General features: G+C 47.5%; 1 protein-coding gene across 1 annotated transcript in view; it reads right to left on the bottom strand.

The window, feature by feature from the left end:
- Nucleotides 1-754: 754 nt before the first annotated feature.
- The window catches only part of CACNG3 (calcium voltage-gated channel auxiliary subunit gamma 3), an 85372-nt gene continuing 62218 nt past the window's right edge, over nt 755-23908 (bottom strand). Inside the window, exons 2-4 of the mRNA XM_004586825.2 lie at nt 13108-13191; nt 8183-8323; nt 755-1605 (exon numbers count right to left, since the gene is read on the bottom strand). Of these exons, the coding sequence (XP_004586882.1) occupies nt 1097-1605; nt 8183-8323; nt 13108-13191 (734 nt within the window). The 3' untranslated portion in view covers nt 755-1096. The remainder of the gene's footprint in view (nt 1606-8182; nt 8324-13107; nt 13192-23908) is intronic.

Here is a 23908-nt window from a genome sequence, read left to right as displayed (position 1 = left end):
GCTGCTGCTGGATCCCTCAACCTGAGGGACCAGTCATAGAAGCCAGCCCGTCAGGCACACCCTGTTACAGCAGCTTGCGCTAACTAATTCAGTGCTTACTCCATTTAGAGTGCACCCACCCACACGTTTGTAACCCCGCATTACTGACCATGTGGAGACACCTTCACATGGGATGTTTCACTGACTACCTGGGGAAGAGGCTCCACAATGCCACACACATGAAGACGGAGGACTGAAGCTTAGGTGACTCGCTCAAGGTTCCCGAGAGCTCCCAAGGGTCTTGGACACCCACTCCTGTCGCCTCCAGGGACTCAAGTGGACCTACACAGGACCTGATGTTGGAGGGAGCATTTTAGCAATCCCAAGAGGTTTGGGTGGCTCTCTTCTGGAGGTTAACTCTTGGATGAGCCAAGTTCGGCTTCTGAGACGGAGAAGAGCTAGGTGGGGGCGATTAGTTATTGTGGGAAGTACCCTAAAGACACCAAACACTTCCAAGTTCAGTTGGTTACGACAAGGCAAAACCTTTAATAACATAAGTGCTGATTACATTAGCTGCTTTGGGGGCTCTGACAGCTTTGATTTCTGGTCATTTTTTTTTCTTTTTCTTTTTTCCTAACACAGAAAGGTGACTGCCTCCCTCAGGGCCTCCTGGGAGGTTGTTTTCCTGAGGATTTGTGGGAGGGGACAGTGGGGACAGCTATGCACGCACCTGATGGGAATTCAGAACTCCCTACTCCCACCACCATCAACACCACCCCCCCACCACCACCCATGACTTGGAGTACAGTCTTCTTCCAAGGAGGGAAGAATGTGGAGCTCCTTCTGGCACAGAAGGAAGAGAAGAAAAACTTTTGGCACAGATACACAGGGAGAAGGTGAATATTAAGGGCTTAGTCTAAGAGGCGTGGAGGGAGCGGGACTTGGGAGGGTCAGAGGACCACATGGGCGAGGACTGAGTCCATTTGGTTTCATTCTTGGCAAAAATAAAGTAATACCATCACGAGGACCATGCCATGCAACCTCGGCGACATCTCTGCCGGACTCCCCAGACTGCGCAGGGCAGGCGCGGGGCAGAGGACAGAGGTCAGAGGTCAGTTCAGACGGGCGTGGTGCGCCGGTTGGGATTATTATGCAGCGACTCTTTGTATTCTTTGGGCGTCGAGTTGTGGAACTGTAGAAAAGCGTGGTCCCGGTCGGAGTTGAGGAGGGTCCCCATGGTGATCTTGGAGGGGTCCCGCGAGAGGGTGAACATGGAGATGTCGGTGGAGGGGATGGTGTGGAAACCTTTGCTGATGGGAGACAGGTCTCGGGATCGGGGCTCTGTGGACCTTGAGCTCGACCGCCGCCGGAATCTGTACCTGTAGGGCGGGAGGCGGGCGAAGGTGGATTTCTTGAGGAGCTCCGAGTGGGATTTGGCACGTAACTGCTGATGCTTTTCGATGTAGATGTGGACGGCCACCACGCCCACGATTTCCGCGATGATGAAGGAGAAGGCGCCGAAGTAAAAGGACCAGCCGTAGGAGTAACTTTTTTTGGAGTCGCGCTGCCCTGGGTCTCCAGCATTGGCCGAGATATAAACTATGATGCCAATGATGTTGCTTAACCCTAAGAAAAGAGATTAAAGAAACACACGTGGTTTATTAAGCCTCAGAGGTAACTGACACTTTTAATGAATAGTAGGAGCTTCTAAAAGTGCTTGGGAAAGTATGTTGTTGACTCCTTAATGGCATTTTCCTGCAAACTTTTTTGAGATGTCTCTGTATTTCAAGGAAAGTGGAGAGAGGTGGAAGAATTCTGGTTGGGCACTCCCACTCCTGAGGTATGACTCTGGGGAGATGAGGAAGGCTGTTGCTTGGGGCCAGGCACCACACATTCAGCTGACAAGGGCATCCTGCTCTGACAGCAGGTGCCAGAGAACCCGGAAAGCATTTATCTTCCCTCTTAGAAACACTTCATCCCATCAACACTTCATCTCTGACATTAATTCATGAGGAAGCAAACATAACAAGATTCAGGTCCTTGCCCTTGAATTTCTCACCATTAGTGGGAGAGATTGACATGCAAATGCAATTACAGTAAAATACAGTAAGGACTCTACCCAAGACACATATAAGACAGTTCTGCAGCAAAGGGAAAGAGAAAAATGGAGCAGCTTGCTTTGAAGACCAGGTTGACACTCAAGCTGCAGCTGAACTTGGATGAAAAGGAGCCTCTTGATTGTGGAGTGGGACAGAGGGAGCTGAGAAGGATTTTCTATGGTCTCTTGCTTGGATTTCTGGGAGGCTGGTGGCATCTTGAGCTACAACAAGAAGCAACAGACAACCCAGGGTTCAGGACAAGGGGAGCCCTGGGTACATCAAGGCTGGAAGTACTTGCAGCCTCCAGTTGGAGATCTCTCGTAGACATTTGAGATGGCTTCAATACGTTCATGGAAAATGGAACTAAAATAAGTTCATTTGGATGCAGAAGAAAATGTGAAAACCATGCATATGAAGGGTTTCCTGGAAAAGCTATGCATAGTTTTCGAAATCTTTGGGCATTCCCATGATTTAAACCATATTTGAGTCCTCAGATTCACTGAGATGTGAAAAACCTCAAGGTCTTGTGCTAGGGGGTAACAGATTAAGGCCGTTATATCAAGGCCGGATCCCTGATGTAATAATGGCATCAGGGAGCTGAAGCTAGTGAGATTTAAAGTACCAGCAGAGTGATGCTAATTGGAGGCTATGTCTCGTTTGGATCACTCGGGCTTGCCAGTGGGAGAGTAGTTCCCAAGAAAGGGTTGGTAATACAAGCCAAACGTGCTTCCCATGTTACCCTCTGTTCCCTATATTGCCCTTTGATCCCTGGTTTATCATGGAAACCTTTCCCCTACACGTATTCTGCCACCTGCCATCCACTTCCACAACCATATTAATGCATACATTTAACCTTAGACTTGAACCTTTCAATTCGTTTCTTAAGTGCCCCACCTTGCGGGCATTTTAAAGTGACAAAAAAGATAACACATACCCCCCAAATCGATGTATCTTCTCACTCAATTTTTGCATGAATTTTTTTGATGTGCTCTCATCCTTGCACCCAGAGCTATATTTTGGAGCCCTTCAGAAGCCATGAGGAAGGGGCAGTAACGTCCACAGGCTTTTTATCCACACAGAGTAAGAGAATGCTTTAAATCAGCTATTGTGCTAGCATCAGAACTTGGGGAATACCACGCTGTTACTCCCACTGAACAAGACCTTCACACTCAGTTTCTCCCTCATCCCATTATTGACGAACTAATCCTCCAGGGAGTGGGAAGAAGGAATTGTACATGCAGAGGTTATGGCTGCATGTCTCAACTTCTTGTTCTTGTGCTTCAAGGGTCTTATCCAGAGCTTGGAACCCACATAACTCATGGAGATGGATTTACTATCTGCTATCTCCTTGTGTCTTAATTTAGGGTACCTGTGGAGTGATGCTAATTGGAGGCTATGTCTCATTATAGTCACAACAGCAGCTGGTAAATAATCCATCTCCAGGAGCTTCTTAAGTCCTCCTTGCAGTTCTCAAACATTCTACACTCCTTCTGAGTGTGTCCTAAGTGCCCCCCCCAGAATCCTACAACTAAAGGTTTAAAGAACATCATAGCAAAAGCCACAGACTCCACCCCAGTGTTTGCATTCTGATGAGATGGTGCACACACATTAGGGTTGTTAATATTTCAAATATGACTTCTGGTCCTACTTTATGGAAGATTTGGCCCTCCAAGGCAGGGCTACGGTCTGCATCTGTCACCACTCGACTGTGCCCAGGCTAGGCATTCAGCAGGTAGGTGGCAAGTTCTCATGGCGGAGCTATTTCTTCATCTGGGGGCTGACACATCCAGTTCTGTGTCAGGCTGCAAGAAACTACAGGATGAAAAACGGCTCCTCTTCCAGGAGTGTCAATTGGACTTGAAGATTAGCAGGGAAGACACATTCTTTTATATTAAAATGAACATGGATATAATAAGAAGGAGAAAGCAGAATTCACATGAATTTTTCAGTTAAATGAGAGGCCGACTTCAAAGGCGTTCTAGCTCACTTGAAGGAGGCTGCTGGGGACGCCCCCAACTCCCAGGAGCCACGCTTTCTCACTTCTCTGCCAGCAAGGAAATGTTGGTGGGAAAAGTTGGGAAGCCCTAAAAGGATGTTTTGCTGGGGGAGAGGGTAAGAAAGATGCTTCTAGAGTGGCTGAAAGAAGCAGGAGCTCAAACGAGCTGTCCAATATTCACTCTGTATCACGCATGGTGCAGTCTCTATACGAAGTGTTGCCTCCGTGAACCATAACAAACAGATTAACTTTTAAAAAAACATGATTCTCTTTTTACATATGCAGAAATTGAGACCCAGGATGCATGGCTCTCCATGCTGATCCAACTAGGAAATGGTCAAGATAGAATTTGAACCCAACCATGGTGAATTTAGGTGTCAGTAACAACAGGGTGTGAGTAAATAATCACGTTGCCTCACCCACCAGATGCTAAGCTTGCTGAGGTCAGGGGCCATCCTGGGCTTGTTGATTGCTGTGGCCTCGACTCCCAGCCCAGAGCTTGACTCCTAGCAAGGGCACGAGGCATGTTTGTTCAACACATAAACAATGGAGTTGACATGAAGATTAAGTGGCACAATGTATGCAATAAATAACAGGGACTACTTGTGTATCACATCCTTTAGGTTCTTTGCTATACCAACTCATTGAAGTGTCTTAAAAGAGACTCAAGGGCCAGGCACGATAGCGTAATGATTAAGGTCCTCGCCTTGATCGTGCTGGGATCCGATATGGGTGCTGGTTCTAATCCTGGCAGTTCCACTTCCCATCCAGCTCCCTGCTTGTGGCCTGGGAAAGCAGTGCAGGACAGTCCAAAGCCTTGGGACCCTGCACCCATTTGGGAGACCCGGAAAGACGTTCCTGGCTCCTGGATTTGGATTGGCGCAGCACCGGCCTTTGTGGCCACTTGGGGAGTGAATCATCAGATGGAAGATCTTCCTTTCTGTCTCTCCTCCTCCAGTACATCTGCTTTTCCAACAAAATAAATAAATCTTAAAAAGAGAGAGAGACTTAAGAGGTAGGACTGTTATTTTTCTCCATTTTACAGATGGGAAAATGGAGCCAATTAGAGTCAAGAACAGCATCAGGCATGGCTCATTCTCCTGAGCATCATGCACAGGGCCTGGCACAGAGCAGGTGCTCCATAAGGAGTTGTTGGTGTGCCGGAAACTGCAAGTCTTCCTGAGAGGAACCTTGGAAGGTGGTGAATTGCTTCTCATAGTATAGAAGGAACAACTGCTGCTGTCAGGATTCCTTAGGGAGGGTAGAGGAGGGATCCAGGATCAGACCCCGACCTGTCTGCTTCCCCTTGAAGCTTTCTGTTCTGTCCCAGTTCCCAGGGCTTTAATCCACCTGCTACCCTCCCTCGCAGCACCCTCTCTTTCATGAGAAGAAAGTTGCTGGTGACATGCTCTTCTCCAACTATCCCCTTGGGGGACAAAATAATGATCTCCTTTTGTTCTTGGAAGTCTGTCACATCAGCACTGCACTGAGACTGGTTCTCTGACAAGGCTGGGCCCATCTGGTGATGGGAATGTGCCTCGAAGTCAAACAAGACCCTGATTCTGTTAGTTGTAAACATGTGGGCACACAGAATGAGGTCTGTGGACACAGCCCCCTTCAGGCTGATCGCAGGCTCCTGGAGCGAGGCACCAGGTGGTTTTCTCCCCACTTTGTTGCTAGCCTCCATGCCCAGGGACTCAGAACTGGACACAGCAGCAGGGCAGGCACCTGAGCAATGGTCTTAGAGAGGACCAAGACTCGGGTTCTGCAGGGTTGTAGTTACTCTTTCCAAAGTGGAAAACAATCCTAGGTTTTCTGCCTCCTGACACTCCCAGGAAGCTGACACTGACCATGTGATGGCTGATGGGTGAAACTGACTTGTAAGGAGCTGGTAACATTTCCCAAGGCCCCATGGATGAAGCCAGGACTCAGGTTCAGATGGGCAAGCCTCCTTGTTGATGACTGGGTCTCGCCTCCACTGCTCCCTTCCCATCAAGTCACCTGCCGTGACAGCAGCCCCCAGTTTCAGTTAGCTGATGGCAACCTGGTCTGAAAATCTTAACTGGAAAATTTCAGAAACGGTTTATAAGCTTTACAATAACTCTTACTTGATTATTCATTCTTGTTGTTAATTTCTTGCTGCTCTTAGTTTATGCATTTAACTTCATCATACGTATGTCCAAAAGGGTTCTTTCAAAAGTTCAAGAAAATTGTGTTCTATGAAAACACTACACTTGGATTTTAGGGGTTTGTTTGGTACCAAAACACACATCTTACCATTCCATCATCCCACAAAATTAAAATTCATTCAACTCATCCAGGAAGTGAAGAGAGAAGCAGAGAACTCCCGCTGACACTGGTTTATCCCTCCTCCCCCATCTCCACAGATGCCTACCACAGCACTATCAAGGGATGATGCCAGGAGCAGAGAACCCCAGCCAGGTCTCCCATGCAAGTGACAGAGACTCAACTACTCGAGCCATCAACTGCTGCCTTACAGGGTACTCCTTAGCAGGAAGCTGAGACCCAGGCACTGTGATGATTGAATCAGGCATCTCAAAGTATACCCACCTGCCCACGCACTTTCTGAAGTGTCCGTGCAGGTATAGAATAAACCCAGAATGCACAGGTCTCCGTATTAATTGCATTTCAGACATCCACAGAGGGCATGGCTGGGTGGAAGGACTTCTCCTCTGATAAGTGGGGAGGCAGGCAATAGTCTTGGCCGACATCTGAAGACCCTCACCCAGGGGGCAAGCCCTGTGTCCCCTGCCCCCACCACCACCTCCTTTGCATTGATCTGCCTGGAGAGGGCTGGAGTGGAAAGAGATGGGGGAAGAGATGAAAAGAAACTGAGAAACCCAGAGGAAAGAAAGGAAGACAGAGACTGCAAGAGGGACAGAGACGAAAAGGCAAAGTGAAGACCCCCTTTCCTGACCGATGGGCTTGCCTCCTGTCTTCTGCACCTCTCTGTGGGCAAGGCTGCTGTTCACTTAGTTTTCCCTGAGAGCTTGTGAGCCTGCTGGTCCTCACCTTGCTTTTGGAGAAGCATTGATATGAGCACTTGATAAAGCAGTGAGCAATGGTCAAGCAGCACATGTGCCTGTTAAAGAGCCAATGGGAGCACATGAACGTGGCTGGGAAAGCAGAAGGTAGAGTCGTCTGACACAGTGTGGTGGGGGGCAGGTGTCTGATCCAGTGGTTAAATTGCCTGTTGGGACATCTGCAACTTGTATCAGATGGAGTGCCTGAGTTCCAGTCTCTGTTGCTAGCCTCCTGCTAATGTGCATCCCGGGAGGCAACAGGTGCTTGGTGAAGGGCTTGAGTCCTTGCGCCCACGTGGGAGACCTGGGTTGTGTTCTTGGCGACAGGCTTTGTCCCCGACTCCTGGCCAGGCTTGTTGTGGGTATTTGGAGCATCAACAAACAGATTGGGACTCCCTTTTTGGTAGCTTATTGTTATTATTATTTTAGAGTTTTATTTAGTTACTTGAAAAATAGAGCTATAAGAGAAAGAGGGAAATCTTTTATCTACTGCTTCACTCCTTATATGGTTCTAATGGCTAGGGGTGAGCCAGGCCACAACCAGGAACCAGAAACTCCATCTGGTTCTCCCATATGGATGGCAAGGGCTCAAGTACTTGGGCCATCCTCTGCTGCTTTCTCAGGTCCTTTAACAGGAAGTCAAATCAGAAGTGGAGCAGCTGGGAACTGAAATGGTGCCCGTATGGGATACCAGCATCCAAGGTGGAGGCTTAGCTTACTGGGCCACAACATGGACCTATGTCTCTCTTTCTTATATAATTAAATACTAAAAAGAAAAGCAAAACCAAATTCATTCCTCTGTTATACAAACCTCCTGGGCTCACCCTCCGCTTGTGTGTTCTCTCTCTCTCTCTTTCCCTCCTGGTCCTGCCACTGTTTCTTCCTCGTCTCTCCCTCATCAACCCCCAGCTACAACCGGGCATTTTTGTTTCCAGCACACACACCCTTTCCCTTCCTTAGTACAACTGGACTATATTCTGGAGGGGGCCCTTTGCTTCGGCTATAGAGCCTTCACTCCCCTCAGGTGTCAGTGCAGTTCTCAAGGCTTGGGTCCCAACACTCACCTGCAGAGACAAAAAAGATGCCCGCACTGAGGATGACATTGTGTCTGCTGCGGTGGAACTCGCTGGCCGCCACACAGAGTCCGCCGAAGAACAGCAGTGTGACGCTGAGGATGGGAAAGACGCTGGAGGCCCTCACAGCCCCTGTGGAGAGAAGGAGAGATGCTTCTGTCTGTGGCCAGTCAGACTTCAAGCTGCACACCACAGCATGGGAGATGCGTGTGGGGAGCAGTCAGAGAACCAGAGCCCATGTGTAACCAGAGACCAACAGTGACAGACCTGGTCATGACCCCCTGCAGCCACTCTCCTAAGAAGTGTGACCACCTGTCTTTGAATTTGCATGTTGTTCCTCAAGGTCTGATGAAACACTGAAGCTTGCACTGGGGACTTGCAGCCCTGAGTCACGTGGGACCCCCACTATCATTGGCCCCCAGCACCCCCTTGTGGAGGGCAGTCTAAGGCAGCCACCGTTGAAGCAGCCAGATTCAGGATGTGTGAGGATACATCCAAAAATGTGCAAGAACAGAATTAAAAGATGTGTTTAATGGTAGTGCAAATATAATTGTTGGAATACATGCAGGTTTTGGTCCTAATATGCATTTTGCATGGAGTTTTTCAAGACCCCCTCACACTGCACATTTTGCAGGTGAAGTTAACAGAGTTTGCTTATGGGCCAGCTGAGGACTGTGAAGGAAAGGAGACAGAAATGACAGCTGAGCTTGGTCTTAGACAGAGGGATGGAGCCTTCACGGTAGGAGGCAGGTGGGACAAGAGCTCCTTCTGCCCCTGGGAGGCTCAAAGTTTGGCCCACACAGTCAGTGTTGAAGATTTTAACCTCCACGGTCATGGTGAATTATTTTGGCTGATATAACTTCAGCCATTTCTATTTGTCTCTGCCCAACTGCTGAGTTCCAAAGCCATGGGTGTGCAACGCCACAACTGATGTTGCATTTGTTTGCTCTGATTTAGTCGTGGATGTGGTCAATGGGAGATGTGATGGAGACCAGGGGTGTGGGGAGATCTCTCAATGAAGAAGATATTTGATTTAAAGCGGGCCACCCCGAATCACCCACCATGGGGGTCTGGGTGGTCCAGGATTCCCAGGATTCCCCTGTGACCCTCTCAGCCCTATGCTGTGAACTTCTGCGAGGGATTTCGGACTTCCTGACTGGTGTTGGGGAAGGGACCCTGGCTAACCGCTTCCCCACTAAGGTGGGTAAAGAGATCAGCTCCATGGCCCACAGGGTCTCCTTTCCCACTCCCACCCCTGCCATGGACCAGGGGTACTCTCAAGGGGAGTTAAGGTTCTGAGTGTGCATGTAGCACTTCGCAGTGGGCTCATCTCCTTGTAGAGCCAGAGGATTTCCTTCTGGACTCTCGCCTCCACAAACACGAGGGGTGGGTTGGCCTCTGATGCCTTTGGAACTTGTGAATTCACCTTGAATGTGATCGCTTGCATTGTGTTTCCATCAGGAAGGGCTCACATATTGAATGGGATGAGTTTAATTGATGAAAACAGCCTACCTTTCAAGAAAATCTCTGCGGGATGATTAGCCTTTGAAATGTGCCCCAAGGAAAGCTATCTGGACTTTTGAAGTCGCTGACCTGCTTTGGTTATGAAATCATGCATCTCACCATGGAGTCATGGGGTATGTAAATGTGGCTGTTTCCCACACACTGTAGAGAGCATCTGAAGAACAACCCATGGGTGTCTGGGTCCCGCTGCTTGCCCCACAAGTGGAAGATGAGCAGATTTGCTGAGCTTGGGCTGCGGGTGTCTGCCTTGGACTTGCCCCAAATCAATTGGAGCCCACAGTGCCCAGTGGACACATGGCAGCCTCAGAACCCAAAGATGTAACTCCGTTCTCTCTCATTTGCCCCTCCCAAACTGTGCTAGGTTGAGGAAAGGTCTTAGGGGAAAGGAGAAGAGCTTGTTCAAGTGTAATTCTACTCTGGCATCTGAGGAGGGTTTTGTCAGGTCCAAGGTGGTGTTTTGAGGGATCCCTAGGCAACAGTCTTGGGCCTCTGAACTAGTGCTATGGTGCTCTGGTTTGAATGTGTCACCCCCAAGTTCATGTATTGGAAACATAAGCCCCAGCTCCTGTGTGAATAGTGTTTGGAGGTGGGGCCTTTGCAGGTAACTAAGGCCAGATGAAGTCTCCAGGGCTGCATCCGCATGAAGACAAGAATGGTCTCAGGCTAGCAGGTTTGCTCTGTCTCACCGTGGGATGCCCTCTGCCATAGGGTGTCACAGCCAGAAGTCCCTCAGCAGAACATCGTGGTCTCTAGAAGCACATGAGCCAATTACCCAATGTCAGGCGTTGTGTTTCAGCAACAGAAACCAGACTATGACACACAGATTTAAGCAATGAAGTAAGGTTGTGATGGAAACTGGCAGCATAAGCTCTGCTGTCCCCTTATGGGAGTATGACCTTGGCCCCAAATGGCTGGGGCAGGAATCCCCAAACACCCAGCAAGGACTGTGCTCATGAGGCTTCCTCCTGTATCCACTGGGAAGTGCAGTTGGACTGTGAGGTGAAAGTGGGGATGCAGAGAGATGATGAGTCAGAGGACCCTATCTTCCCAGAGGAGGGAACAGCAATTCACCTCCAAATAATACCAGTCTTACAAGTTGTGGAATAGAAGCCACAGTTCAAGTCTCTAACAGTGCGAACATCACAATGGTTCATCAATGTGGATAAAGGAAAGCAAAGAAAACCCTGGGCACCCTGGTAAAAACCTCACCCATCATGGCACCCAATTATCTGTGTCCTTCCATAAGACAGTCCAGCTACATCTCTAAGGGTGGTTTCTAATTTCTTTGTCATGCTAATAAGAGGGACTTGAGTAAATTCTAGTTGGCTAGGTGAGGATCAGAGAGAGATAAATGGTGTGTCTATGTTTAACCTCGTCTCCTAAAAACGGCCTTTCACCAGCATTGTGACCCAGCAAGTTAAGCTACCACCTGCAATGCCACAGTCCCAAATGGGCATCTGTTAAAGTCCTGGCTGCACTTCTAATCCAGCTCCCTGCTAATGGCCTGGAAATACAGTGGAGCATGGTTCAAGTCCCTGGACCCCTCCATCGGAGACCTGAAGAAGCTGTTGACTCCTGCTTTGGCCTAGCCTGGCACTAGTCGTTGAGGCCATCTTGGGAATGAACCGGCAGATGCAAGATTTCTCCATTTCTCTCACCTTCAAAATAAATAAATAAACCTTAAAAACAAAACATAGAAAATTGGGGGTGGGGTGAGTGGCACCATGCAGAAGAGGCTAGGCATCATCCAAGCCTGGATGGCAATGTTGACATCCTTCACCGATGCCAGTTGATGTCCTGACTCCTTATTTGTGGCCTGGGAAAGCAGAAGAGGATGGTTCATGTCCTTGGGCCTCTGTACCTACATGGGAGACCCAGAAGAAGCTCCTGGATTCTGGCTTTGAACCGACTCAGCTCCAGGCAGTGTGGCCCTATGGGGAGCAAACCATTGGATGGAGAATCTCTCTAATATGTCTTTCTTTCTCTGTAACTTTGTCTTTCAAATAAAAATAAATATTTGAAGAAAATATAAGATGGCTTTTCACATTGACACCCATATTATTTCTATTTTTGAAAAGATTTTAAACATTTTTTTAAAATGTATTTGAAAAGCTAAATCAGAGAGGCAGACATACATACACGTGTGCTCACACACACAGATACACAGGAAGAGAAAGAGAAAGGGAGACAGAGAGAGAGAGAGAGAGAGAGAGAGAGAGAGAGAGAGAGAATCTTCCATCTACTGGTTCACATCCCAAATGGACACGAGGGCTGGGGCTGTGCCACAGCAAGGAGCCAGGAATTCTTCCAGGTCCCGCCCTAACCCCCGTCTGCCCCAATTTCTATTGTAAATGGGCACAGAGAGCCCTTAAAGACCTATGGTCACCTGTGGAAGACTGGACATGCTTAAAGCTAGAAATGGCTTTAGTTTTTCATAACTTTGTGAACTATGAGTTGCAAATATGATTGGAGTAGGATAGTTTTTGAAAGGTTTTACTTCTAACTAGGATTTTAAAAGCCATCTTAAATTTAATAATCTTGAATAGTAAATTAGTAAAAGGATGTTCCTTTCAAGGGTATACACACCCTTGTTGGAGAAATCATATTTAAATGCCAAACCAAGTCCTTTCTGGGGCTGGACTCCTGTTAGGCCTGGCTGTACAGCTGAACTTGGCTCTTGTTAATCCCATGTAGCCCTTAAAAGCTAACCCATGACCATGTGCTGGACTCTGGGCTCCGTGTAACATGCATTAGCTTATTTAATTTTCATGACCTTGTCAGACAGATGGCTTTATCATCTCCATTTCAGAGCAGATTAAAAAAAGAAGAAAAGGGGAGGGAGGGTTAATGCAACTTTGTCCAACCAGGTCCAACTTGGAGAAGGTCAAAGCCAAGGTCTGGAAGACTCTGGAGTCCTTTGCTCAAATTCACCATGCTCAGCTGTCTCCCACATGCTGCAGCTGTGACTGACAGCCCGCGTCATATCCAGGTTACTGACCTTGGGAAAGTCCTGTGCAAACACGGGCATGTCCCAGGAGGACTGAAACCGTCTGTCCATTCCTGTCCCTGGAGACCTCATCCACTTAGCACCTTACCTGGTAGCACCTCACTCATGAGCATTGGCCCATTATTACCTCAAGCCAACCCTCTGGGAAAGGTTAGAAAAAAAACAACTTGTATTCCAGTTGAATGACATTCCTTCGGTTTCCCCCACCCCCTCAACCACCACCACCTATTTTTAGCTCACTGAAATAGAAGAGACTTGGATATCTGAAGCACTGGACGCTCCTCGCAGGGCTTAGGAGACCACAGACCTAAGAGACCACCACCTGGGGGATGGCAGGGGAGCTCACTCTTCATCCCAGGGGAAAGCAAGCAAGCAGGGAACTTACGCAGCAGATACTCGGCCGTGTCCTGTTCATAATCTGCGTCTTCAGGAAAGTGATCGATTTTCTTGCACACACCCCGGAAAGCCCCTGTGGAAACAAATCGGATTGTGAACTAGGGTCCTCACCTCCTCCACCCTGAGTGGGATTAGGGAAGTAGCAGATCCTCCCCCTGGTAGTTAGGGACTGCATATGGGTTGGCCCAATAGCACACATACACACATGCACATGCGCTCGCACACACGAGACCAATAGAGGTAACAAGATAGTGGCAAGCAGAGGACTGGAATCTCTCTAAATGATGTTGGGATCCACTCGAAAGCCGCTATAACCAGCTTGCCAAAAACCCTCCTTATCAAATCTGCCCTGCCTTAGTGCCTTCGCCCCCTCAGTTAAAGAATGTGAGTCCAGCAGGTTCATTATTCCTCCCATTTAACAGATGACAGAAATTGAGTTTTGCTTGTCATCACTCACGTAGGAAAAGATAGCAAGAATTCCACTGGAGATCCAAGCCTGCACATGGCAGGTCCGTCCACTCCTCCCCCATCTGTGCCCTATTCTGACCTCAGGATCCTTCTCTTCTTCTCTCCCCTTACCTGGTATCCCAGGTCACCATCCCCTGTCCCTTGTTGAGTGGTGTACCCCTTTGGGAGCCACGAAATGGCTGAGCAGGCATCTTAGAGCAGCCATGAGCTTTTTGCTGCCTTTTCTTTTCTCAGCACAAACGTCACTGAACTGATGGCGGATGTTTGATCATCATGGTAGGTGTTTGTTAACCAGCCAATTAACCAGTCTCTGGGGCAGTTAATGGCTCTGTCAGTTCTTACAAATGACAAACAGCTTTTGGGGCTTCTTACCGCCACACAGCAGGCAATTACACATACTTGGCCCTCTGCCTCCTTGTGTGTGTGTGTGTAGAGACATCAGGAAGGTGAGGGGGAGGTGTGGTGTTGCAGAAGGTTAACTGTCAGGCTGGGCCCAGATTTCGGAGTGGTCGATGTAAGAGTGAATTAAGGGCAGCTGCGGAGGCAAGAGAATTTTCACCAAGCTGTAGGCACATCGTGAAAATATCCACCACTTACTAAGTGCAACAGGCTAGACACATGGCAGCAACCTGTACTGCCTATCTCATCTGCTCTTGTCCACCACTCCACCCAGGAGGGAGACGCTGTTAATGGTGACAATGATGATCAGAAATGGAGGATCCCAAAACAGAGCAAGGCATCCCAGCTGGGGAGTGGCCGAGTTGATATTTAAACAGAGGTTCCAAAGCCCTGTGGTTTTACCATTATGTGTGAGTGACAGCTATTGCCAGACTGATTGTCATTATGGCTGTTAATAGTATCTTACCATAATAAAGGTGCCATGGCTCTAACCTCTACCACATTGCCAGCAAGAGATGTTTTATAACAAATGCAACTGACATACAGAACACCTCCTTAGTTCTGATCTCGGACTCAGAATGTGAAGGCCCAGGAGAGCAGGCTCCAATTCTTAGAAGAAAAATAGACCCATCATTTCCTGTTGGAAAAAAAAAATCCTACTTTTTCTTGGTCAAATTTCTGAGTTTTGTTCACATAGTCGTCTTCTGGTTGGCAGGATAATACATTGTGATGGGCGGGTGTTTGGTGCCGGGGTTAATGCCACTGCTTTAGATCCCTCACACCTCATCTCCGAGTGCCGGGGTTCAAGCCCTGGCTTGGCGTCTGATTCCAGCTCTCTGCTGTTGTGCGCCTTAGAAAGCAGCAGGTAACAGCTGCCACTCACACATAATGGGTTCTTGCCACTCACATGGAAGCTCAAGATTGAGTTTGGGCTCTGGGTTTTGGCCTGATCCAGCTGGGGTATTGTGGACCATTATGGGTGGAGTGAACCAGTGAATCTCTCTGTCTATATCGCTGTAACTTTCAAATAAACAAATGACAGATAGATAAATAGATAAACAAAAATGAAGACAAAGCAAACCAGGCATAAGTAACCAACAGGTTGAATACTTATTATATACCAATGCGATTCTGAGTCCTTTCCCTGTTTTATCCTATTCAGCTCTCAAATCAGCTTTATGAGATACTTGATATTATGCTCTTCATTTTATAGACAAGGAAACTGAGACTTAACAAAGTGAATATTTGGGGTTGGCATTGTGGCTCAATGCCCATATGGGCATCAGTTCATATCCTGGTTACTCCACTTCCCATCTAGTTCCCTACTTATGGCCTGGAAAAGCAGCAGAGGATGGGTCAAAGCCTTAGGATCCTGCATCCATAAGGAGGACCTAGAAGAAGCTCCTGGCTCCTGGCTTCGGATCGGCTCAGCTCCAGCCATTGCAGCCATTTGGGGAGTGAACCAGCAGATGGGAGATCTTTTACTCTGTAAATGTGCCTTTCCAATAAAATTAAATAATTTTTAAAAAGTGAATGGCTTGGCAAAGGACCTAGCTGGTAACAGGGGCATTTAAGGTGCAAATCTGGATGACTCCAAAATCAATGATCCTAATCACTATTATGCATTGCATTCTCTTTAGCATGTTTTAGAGTGGCAAGCAACATGATATGCCAGGTGACTTTAGCATAGTTTTGTGGCCCTTCCCCTGCTCTTAACCATGGCAGTAAACTGGACCAGTTCTTGTATCAGCTTTGTGTTTTCTGTGCGCCATTATGGGGCTCATGGGGTTGTCAAGTATGGCAGTGGTGGTAGCAGTGGCACAACATCCCTGCCAGCTGTCTTCCACACCCCATGAGAGACTTACTGGGAGAAAAAGGTTCTGGTAAAGTTGGAGTACCAAGATCCTAGCCCAGTCTAGGGAACATCATGAGAATTAGGAAACACGTGCTTGCCTGTATCTTCCCATGAAAATGACTTACTCAGGCCTGGCAAGGTGGCCTAGCGGCTAAAGTCCTTGCATTGAATGTACAGGGATTCCCATATGGGCACGGGTTCTAATCCCAGCGGCCCCGCCTCCCTTGCAGCTCCCTGCCCGTGACCTGGGTAAGCAGTCAAGGATGGCCCAAGGCCTTGTAATCCTGCGCCCACATGGGAGACCTGGGAGAAGCTCCTGGCTCTTGGCTTCGGATTGCCCTTGCAGTCACTTGGGGAGTGAACCATCGGACGGAAGATCTTCCTCTCTGTCTCTCCTGCTCTCTGTATATCTGACTTTGCAATAAAAATAAATAGATCTTACCAAAAAAAGCAGAAAAAAAGCAGAAAATTATTTACTCAGGATGACTCAAGACAGTTTAGAACCAGCACCCATCAACGGCTCTTGGACATAGCCATTTTTGGGCCCAGGGGAGGCAGAAAGAAAGAGGGAGAGCTGTCTTCCTGTCTATTGGTTCACTGCCCAAATGCCTGTAATAGCTGAGACTGAGCTAGGCCAAAACTGGCAATCAGGAACTCAATCCAGGTTTCCCACAGGGATTCTGGGAACTCAGTTACCTGGGCCGTCACTTGCTGCTGTCTGGGGTCTACAGCAGTAGGAAGCTGGAGTTGGGAGCCAGAGCCTGGGACTGAGTCCAGGTCCTTCTATGTGGATTGTTGGCATCATCATTACTAGGATAAACACCTGCTCACAGGCAGCTGTTCATACTGGGCAGAAGCAGCACTGTCAGCTAAGAGTATTTTTGCATATTTAGATGGTTGAAAAAAAGTCCAAAGAATATTGTTAGTTCGTGTCATGTAAAAAAACATACAGAATTGAAAGGTTGGTGCTTGTGCATAGAATCTTACTTGAAGCACATCCATGCTCATTTGTTTACATAGTTTCCATTGTTCGTAGGCAGAGTTCCAGATTTGTGACTGAAGATAGCAAAGACGAACATAAATATTCTCTGACCTTTTAGGGAAAATGTTACTGATTCTTGAGCTAATGATTTCCGTCCTGTTAATGGAAAATAAAGCAGGGTCTGGGCTTTGCTGGAATCAAGGACCTAACCTTGGCTGCAGCTTCTGAAGTAGATAGGAGGGGCCTTCCAAAGGCTCATGGGCAGGAGCCAGCTAACCCTCAGCTTGCTGTGCTGGCATTCCATTTGGGCTCCGATTCATGGCCCAGCTGTTCCACTTCCCATCCAGCTATTTGCTTATGGCCTAGGAAAGCAGTAGAGGATGACTCAAGTCTTTGGGCCCCAGCACCCATGTGGGAGACCCCAAAGAAGCTCCTGGCTAGCGGCTTGTGGCCATCTGGGGAGTGAATTAGCTAAAGACCCCTCTCTATCTCTGTTTCTTTCTCTGTAAAATCTGCCCTTCAAAAAAATAAATATTTTTTAAAAATCTCATAGGAAAATGTATTGTGAAATAACTCAGCGTTGCGTGGATTTCAAATCCTTCAGCATCAAAACAAATGTATCTTTTGATTGCTCTCTGCACAAACTTTTCACAGTCCCCTCCAGAAGGATGAGCTTCTTGGGTAAACATGGTTTGCAGATCTGTTTCATTTTGTGAATTTCTTTGCTTGCTTGATATTTTTAAACTTGCAGTGTTTTGCTGCCTAATTTTTTTTTAAAATTAAACATACAGCTGAAGTTTGACATTCAGAATATTTACAGGTAAAACTAATTGTTCTTCAGAAATGGGAGGCTCTGTCCTCCCACGTTGTGACAAACAGCTGTTGACTCTAGACATCCACTCCAGTTGTCCCCACCTGGCCCTGTGATACTGGCCTGGCCCTGTAGATATTGGGGTTTGCAAACAGGATTTAGTGAGAGCCCGTCTTTCGAGTCACGCTTGGGGACCAGTCCTGACTCAGCTCCCCTCCGGTCGTGTTATCCACAGGGAATTACTTCTCTCAACCTCAGTTTTTTCTTCTACAGGATGAGACTAATGAGAGTAGTTTCCAGGAGTTGTCATGAGAGTGGATCAAGGCAGTGTGCACAGCTTACAGGGCCAGTCGCCAGTCTCAGCCCTCCAACACAAAAACCTTCTAATCAGGCAGTGACGTAAAGCGCTCAGCGCTCTTCTTGGCACTTAGTAAGAGCTCAATAAATTACAGCCATTACCACATTGGTTTGGGGAGCTATTTTAGGACCGAAAGAGATGTGCTGGCTCCATGGCGAGATTTTTTTTTTAAGCAATATGGAAAGAAAAGGAATCAAGAATTCCCCAAGGAAGACACCACACTGATAAGTGAAACTATGCCATCCCAAGTCACACACTCATCACAAAGTGAACTTGGCCATTCATCTAAGTAACATATTGCTAGCTCCCAGAAATAACTACTATTTAGCATTTCTGTCTATTTCCTTCCAGGCTTTTTTTTTTCAACCCCTGTGCTTTCACACAAAAATGATTTTGCAAAATTGGGTTCACGCTGTTCTTACTTAAACTTTTTTAAAGAGTATTTCCCCATATCAGTAAACCTCCGAAAAACAGGACAAGGTTGGACTTGCTTGTGAATAGCAGAGAATGGAGCCAAGACAGTCGCTGCAAATACATCCATGGCAGGGGTGTGGTCAGGATACAGACACAAGCACTGCCCTGGCTCTCAGCTTTAAGCTAAGGTCCCAGGGCAGATAGAAGCAGAAACCATGGATGAAGCAAACTGGGAAGATGTTCAAGGGAGGGCATAAACAGAGCAGGTCCAGTGGCTACAGGGGAGGGATGATGGGGACCCAACAGGACAGGAGTGAAACTTGGACTGTGAGGACCCAAGATCCCAGGATAATGCGACAGGGAAGAAACAACTAAGAGATAGTTCTGGAGGTGATGATGTATGCATACACTTTTAAAAGTTAGCTTCTATTGAAAAAGTATGCACATACTCTGAGAAGATCAGCTTTTATTGGTGAAAAAAAAATCTTGGAAACCCATGCATTTTTTCCCATCAAACAGTCATGGAAAATGCATCTTACATATTAGTTCCACATTGCTTTTGCACAAAAACACTTCCCTTTAAAATTTTTTTTTTTTTTTAAATTTAGTTTGGATAGGCAGGGAAACAGCAAGAGGGCTCTCTCCTTATCTAGTTTGCTCTGTAAGTGCCTGCGACCACTGGGGCTGGGTCACATTGACACTGGGAGCTGGCAACTGGAGACACAATCTGGGTCTCCCACATGGGCAGCAAGGGTTCAAGCACTTGGACTATCACCTGCTCTCCCAGGAAGCTGGAGTTGAGAGCAGAGCTGAAACTTGAACTAGGCACTCCAGTATTAGATGTGGCCAGCCCAAGCAGTGTTTTTTCAGGACTGTGCCAAGCACCCATTCCTAAATTTATCATGCAGTCCCATTTTCCATAAGCTCTCTGAAGTGCTCTCCCAGAATTGTGGAGACTAAAACTTCATTCTGGCCAGAGGAGATTGTCCCTATAGTTTGTCAGCTGGTGGTCTTTCTTACAGGTCCAACCTGTTAAATATTTCTGTGAAAACCAAAAATGAGCAAAAATGTCCACCATTACCTCTGCTGTGTACCATGGTTCTTACAAGTTCTAGCCCATGAAGTGATCAAATAAAATTGAGTTGCAAGCAATGCAAAAAATGTGGAGAGAACCATTATTTTTTCCTGGATGGTGGAATTAGTCTACTTAGAAAGCGAAAGGCAATTCATTAGTGAGAAATATTAGAAAGGATGAAAGATCTCAGTCAGGTGGTTTCTTACAACAAAGCTATAATAATTAAGCCATTGTGCTGGCATTTAAAAATAACCCCTTTTAGAATAGTTTTTCAATGCTGACAAATAATGAAGAAAATAAGAAGCAGGTCATTATTCCAAATTAAGATAATCCCTGTTCAGCTAAAAAAAAGTGTGTACCTTGTTAGAGAATCCAAGTGGTATACGAAGAATTATAAGTGCTGCCCTCACGACCAAATATTCTCCCTTCTTTTTTTTTTATTTTTTTAAGATTTATTCATTTTTTATTACAGCCAGATATACACAGAGAGGAGGAGAGACAGAGAGGAAAATCTTCCGTCCGATGATTCACTCCCCAAGTGAGCCGCAACAGGCCGATGCGCGCTGATCCGAAGCCGGGAACCAGGAACCTCCTCCCAGTCTCCCACGCGGGTGCAGTGCCCCAATGCATTGGGCAGTCCTCGACTGCTTTCCCAGGCCACAAGCAGGGAGCTGGATGGGAAGTGGAGCTGCCGGGATTAGAACCGGCGCCCATATTGGATCCCGGGGCTTTCCAGGGGAGGACTTTAGCCGCTAGGCCACACCGCCGAGCCCAATATTCTCCCTTCTGATAACTTACTGGAATGATTCTTCTTAGTTGTACACGGAGTGAAGAGTTATGTCTAAGCTGAAGTTTGAAGTTTGTTTAGAGGTTAACCAGAGAGGTCTGCATTCAGAACGGCAATTAGCACGCCACTTGGGATGCCTGCTTCACACACGGGAGTGCCTGGGTTTGAGTCCCACCTCCATGTCCATTTCCTCTTCCTTCCTGGAGGCAGCAAGGGCAGCCAGGAATGGCTGCAGTCCGTGTCACTTATCTGGGAGGCCTGCACTGTGCTCCTTCCAGGCGTTGGGCTGACCCAGCCCTGACTCTTCTGGGCATTTAGAAATGAATCAATGAGTGGGGAATCTCTCTCTCACTCTCTCCCTATCAGTCTCCAGAACTACAAGCAAAACATTTCCGGTGTTGATAAGCCACTCAGTCTAGGACACTTAGTAATAGCACTAGAGCCTGGCTAACACACCTTGGTCCAAAGTCTCTCCAATTTAGGAACCAGAGCTCTTCCATAAAACCCTCTTCCTACTGCTCACATGATGAGTACTGAGAAGAGGGTTAACAGGTCACAGCTCTTCATGTTCTTCTCTTGGTTTTGGGCATGGAGAGGAAACCAGTGGGAGCTAAAGAGTGTAATTTGCCTTCTCCTGCCCCCACATCCCTGTGTGTGCTGACATGTACATGGAGGGGCATGGGCGTGCGCTCCCCATTCAGCTCTTGAATCTTGAATGGAAGTGAGGCTGTATTTCTCCAGAATGTCCCATCCCCTAGAGAAGGGCAGGGCCTCTGCTCGGTTCTCCAGAGAGAATTCCCTGCATCCTTCTTCTCTGGAGGAACAGCTCCCACTGAAGGGGCTGGGTAGGCTTCAGTGGTTGCAGTCCCCCTAAGCTTCTGAACAGGCTCTGGCTGGACAGCTACCCTGTGCTTAGAGTTACGGTGGGCAGCCACCCACTGCAGTGCCCAGAATCTGGTCCATCTGAGGAACAGGGCCAACTGAACACCCAGAGCTTGGCACCCATCTCAGCCACAAATCCTGCAGGTGCAACCGAAGCCCAGCTCAGAGCTCACAACAGAGACTGACTGGAAACCAGAGCTCGGGGTCCAACAGTGGCCTTCTCCTGTTAGAACAATGTTGCGATGTATTTGCTTTGAGATATCGGGAAAGAAGAGAAAATCTGTTGCTTGAAAACTTGAGTTAACAAAGCAAAAGCAACCCTTGGCTGTAGGAATGCCTGAGTTCTTGGTGTTACCGCCCATATTTGTTATCTGAGGGTGAGGATACCTTTAACAGTGTTTCTCAAAGTCAGTTCACACTGGAATTACCTTGGGAAGGGTAAAAGAGAAGATTGAAAAATCCCAAGCGCAGCTTCTTTCCCCCAGCTTCTTAGTCTGAGCATCCTGAGTTTTCAGAGCACCCCAGATGATTCTAACTGTGCTGTTAAGGTGGAGCTCCCCAACTCTCAGCTGAGGCCACCTAAAAGTAGGGACAAGAAGGGGCGGGCATCTGGCCTCACTGTGAAGTCTCTGGTTAGGACACCTGCATAGCATCCTGCATCAGCTTCCACCTCTTGCTCTTGACTGCCAACTTCCTGGAACTGTATCCCCTGGGAGACAGTGCTGATGGCTCATGTAATTGGGTCCCTACCACCTACCTGGGGATCTTGACATATCTGTCTCCTTGCTTTGATCCCAGCTCAACCCTAGTCAGGCATTCAGGGTGAAACCACAGATACTCTCTGTCTCTCAAATATTAACAAGGGACTGGTGGTATTTCCTAACATACAATAAGGTCCAAACAATGTGCTTCTATCTTGCACATGAAATTGTCATTTCTATAAACAGTGAATTGGTCTGGTCTTTTTCTAACTATGCACTGGGGTGAATAGAAACATATACTGTGTTAATTTTGAACAGGTACATGTTTGGCTGACACAATTGTGTCCTGGTCAATATGAACTCCTTCACACACCCCCAATAGGGTCATATGATTTTACTTCACAGCAGAATGACAGAGTGGGTCATTTTTTGGAAAAAAAAAAAAAAAAAAGCTTTTTTTTGAACACATCACCCTTTCCCCCAGGACTCCTGTTAATCCTTTGATATTCAGATCAGGCGATGTGTCTATCATCCCATCGTTCTTGTCAATCTCCTCTTCTTCCGTGGTTAGCTTGTGTCCCTCTGGCAGGCTGTCACTGAGTGCGTGTTGGCACATCACACTTCTTCTCTGATTCGCCTTGTGTTGTCACATGCTGACAAGAGCTGACAATCACATCGAAGCAGTCTAAGATGTGAGGTGGCAATGTGCTGAGTGGGGAGGTGGAGCTGAGCTCAGACTCCATTGCCTGGTGGTGGATGGCTACACCTGCTCCCATTGAGACAGAGTCCATTGGCCTGCCCACCCAGCCTCACATGTTCAGGGCTGTGGATAACGAATTCATGCTTCATGAGGACTCTGAACTGAATGTGGTCTCTGTGCAAGAGGGTTTAGCAATTATGAGTTGCCACTTGTCCTCGTAGCGGTGAATGAGTTCATGAGAAATAAACATCTTCTGATGCAATGGGATTGCTGTGGGTGCCCATCTTGTTTTTATTTGTTCTACAGATGTGTAGCCCACGTTTGTGTGAAGCATTGTTCTGAGCACCTGCGATTTGTCAGGAAACAAAACAAACTAGATTCTGGGTCTCAAGGCTGCAATGCTTCCGTCAAGGAAAGAGCTAGAGTAAACAAATCAATAAAGGATGCACATGCATTAGTAAGAAGGACAAAGTCATTTCAGATAGCAGGAAGAACTGTGAAAACAAGAAGAACTGGACTGAGGGGAGGGCCTTTAGGAGATTCTTCCCTGAATGTAACCTGTGTGATAAGGTGTGAAAAAAAGGAGCCTTCCCCACACAAAGGGCATGAATGAGCAGAACAAATACCCTGGGTGTGTTTCTGGTACTCCCGGCTGCACATCATTTAAGGAGCAGAAAGAACTGAGTTGCAAAGTGGGGTCAGGCCAGGCTTAGGAGCCTTAGAGGCCTGGGTGAGGTGGGATGTGGAGCCTGCTTTTGAAGGGCTTTTGACACAAGGGAAGCACAGATTTTAAGAACATTTCCAAGGAAGTTAGGAACCTGGCGAGGAGTTGGAATGAAAGTGCACCTTGGAGGAATCGTTGGAAGTAACCTTGAACTCTTTGGAGAAGCAAAGGTGACAGGGTCAGAGTTGCAGTGCCTTGGGTGCAAAGCCACATCCACCCAGAGGGAGAGACTCTGGCCTTGGACCCCAGCATGGGGATGCTGCACTTAGACTTGCTGTATTTCAGATGTCATGCTCTGCTTCTTCAGTCCATTGAGTAGACTTGGGGAGCTTTGATACCAGATATTTTCCCTGAGCCTTCATCGTTTGGCTAATTGGGAGTTCGAACTGAAACCTGAGCCTAGCCCAGAGGCCAGATCCCAGATCCCAGGGAGCTGGGAGTCCAGCCCACTGTAGCCTGTAAGGCAGGGCATGCTCAGGTTCACTGCTACAGCTTGAGAGTCCACAGGCTTTGAGGTATCATTAACCTAGGAGGCAGAATAATGAACTTGGGGTCATATAAAGCAAGCGATAGACAGAGAATGGGAACTGGAACTTGTTTCATATTTGATCTTCACATTAAAGCATTTGGATGT

Source organism: Ochotona princeps, chromosome 24, assembly GCF_030435755.1.
Source record: "Ochotona princeps isolate mOchPri1 chromosome 24, mOchPri1.hap1, whole genome shotgun sequence".
Classification (NCBI taxonomy): domain Eukaryota; kingdom Metazoa; phylum Chordata; class Mammalia; order Lagomorpha; family Ochotonidae; genus Ochotona; species Ochotona princeps.
The sequence above is the reverse complement of the archived record's forward strand: the minus strand, read 5'-3'. Positions and strand labels throughout refer to the sequence as shown.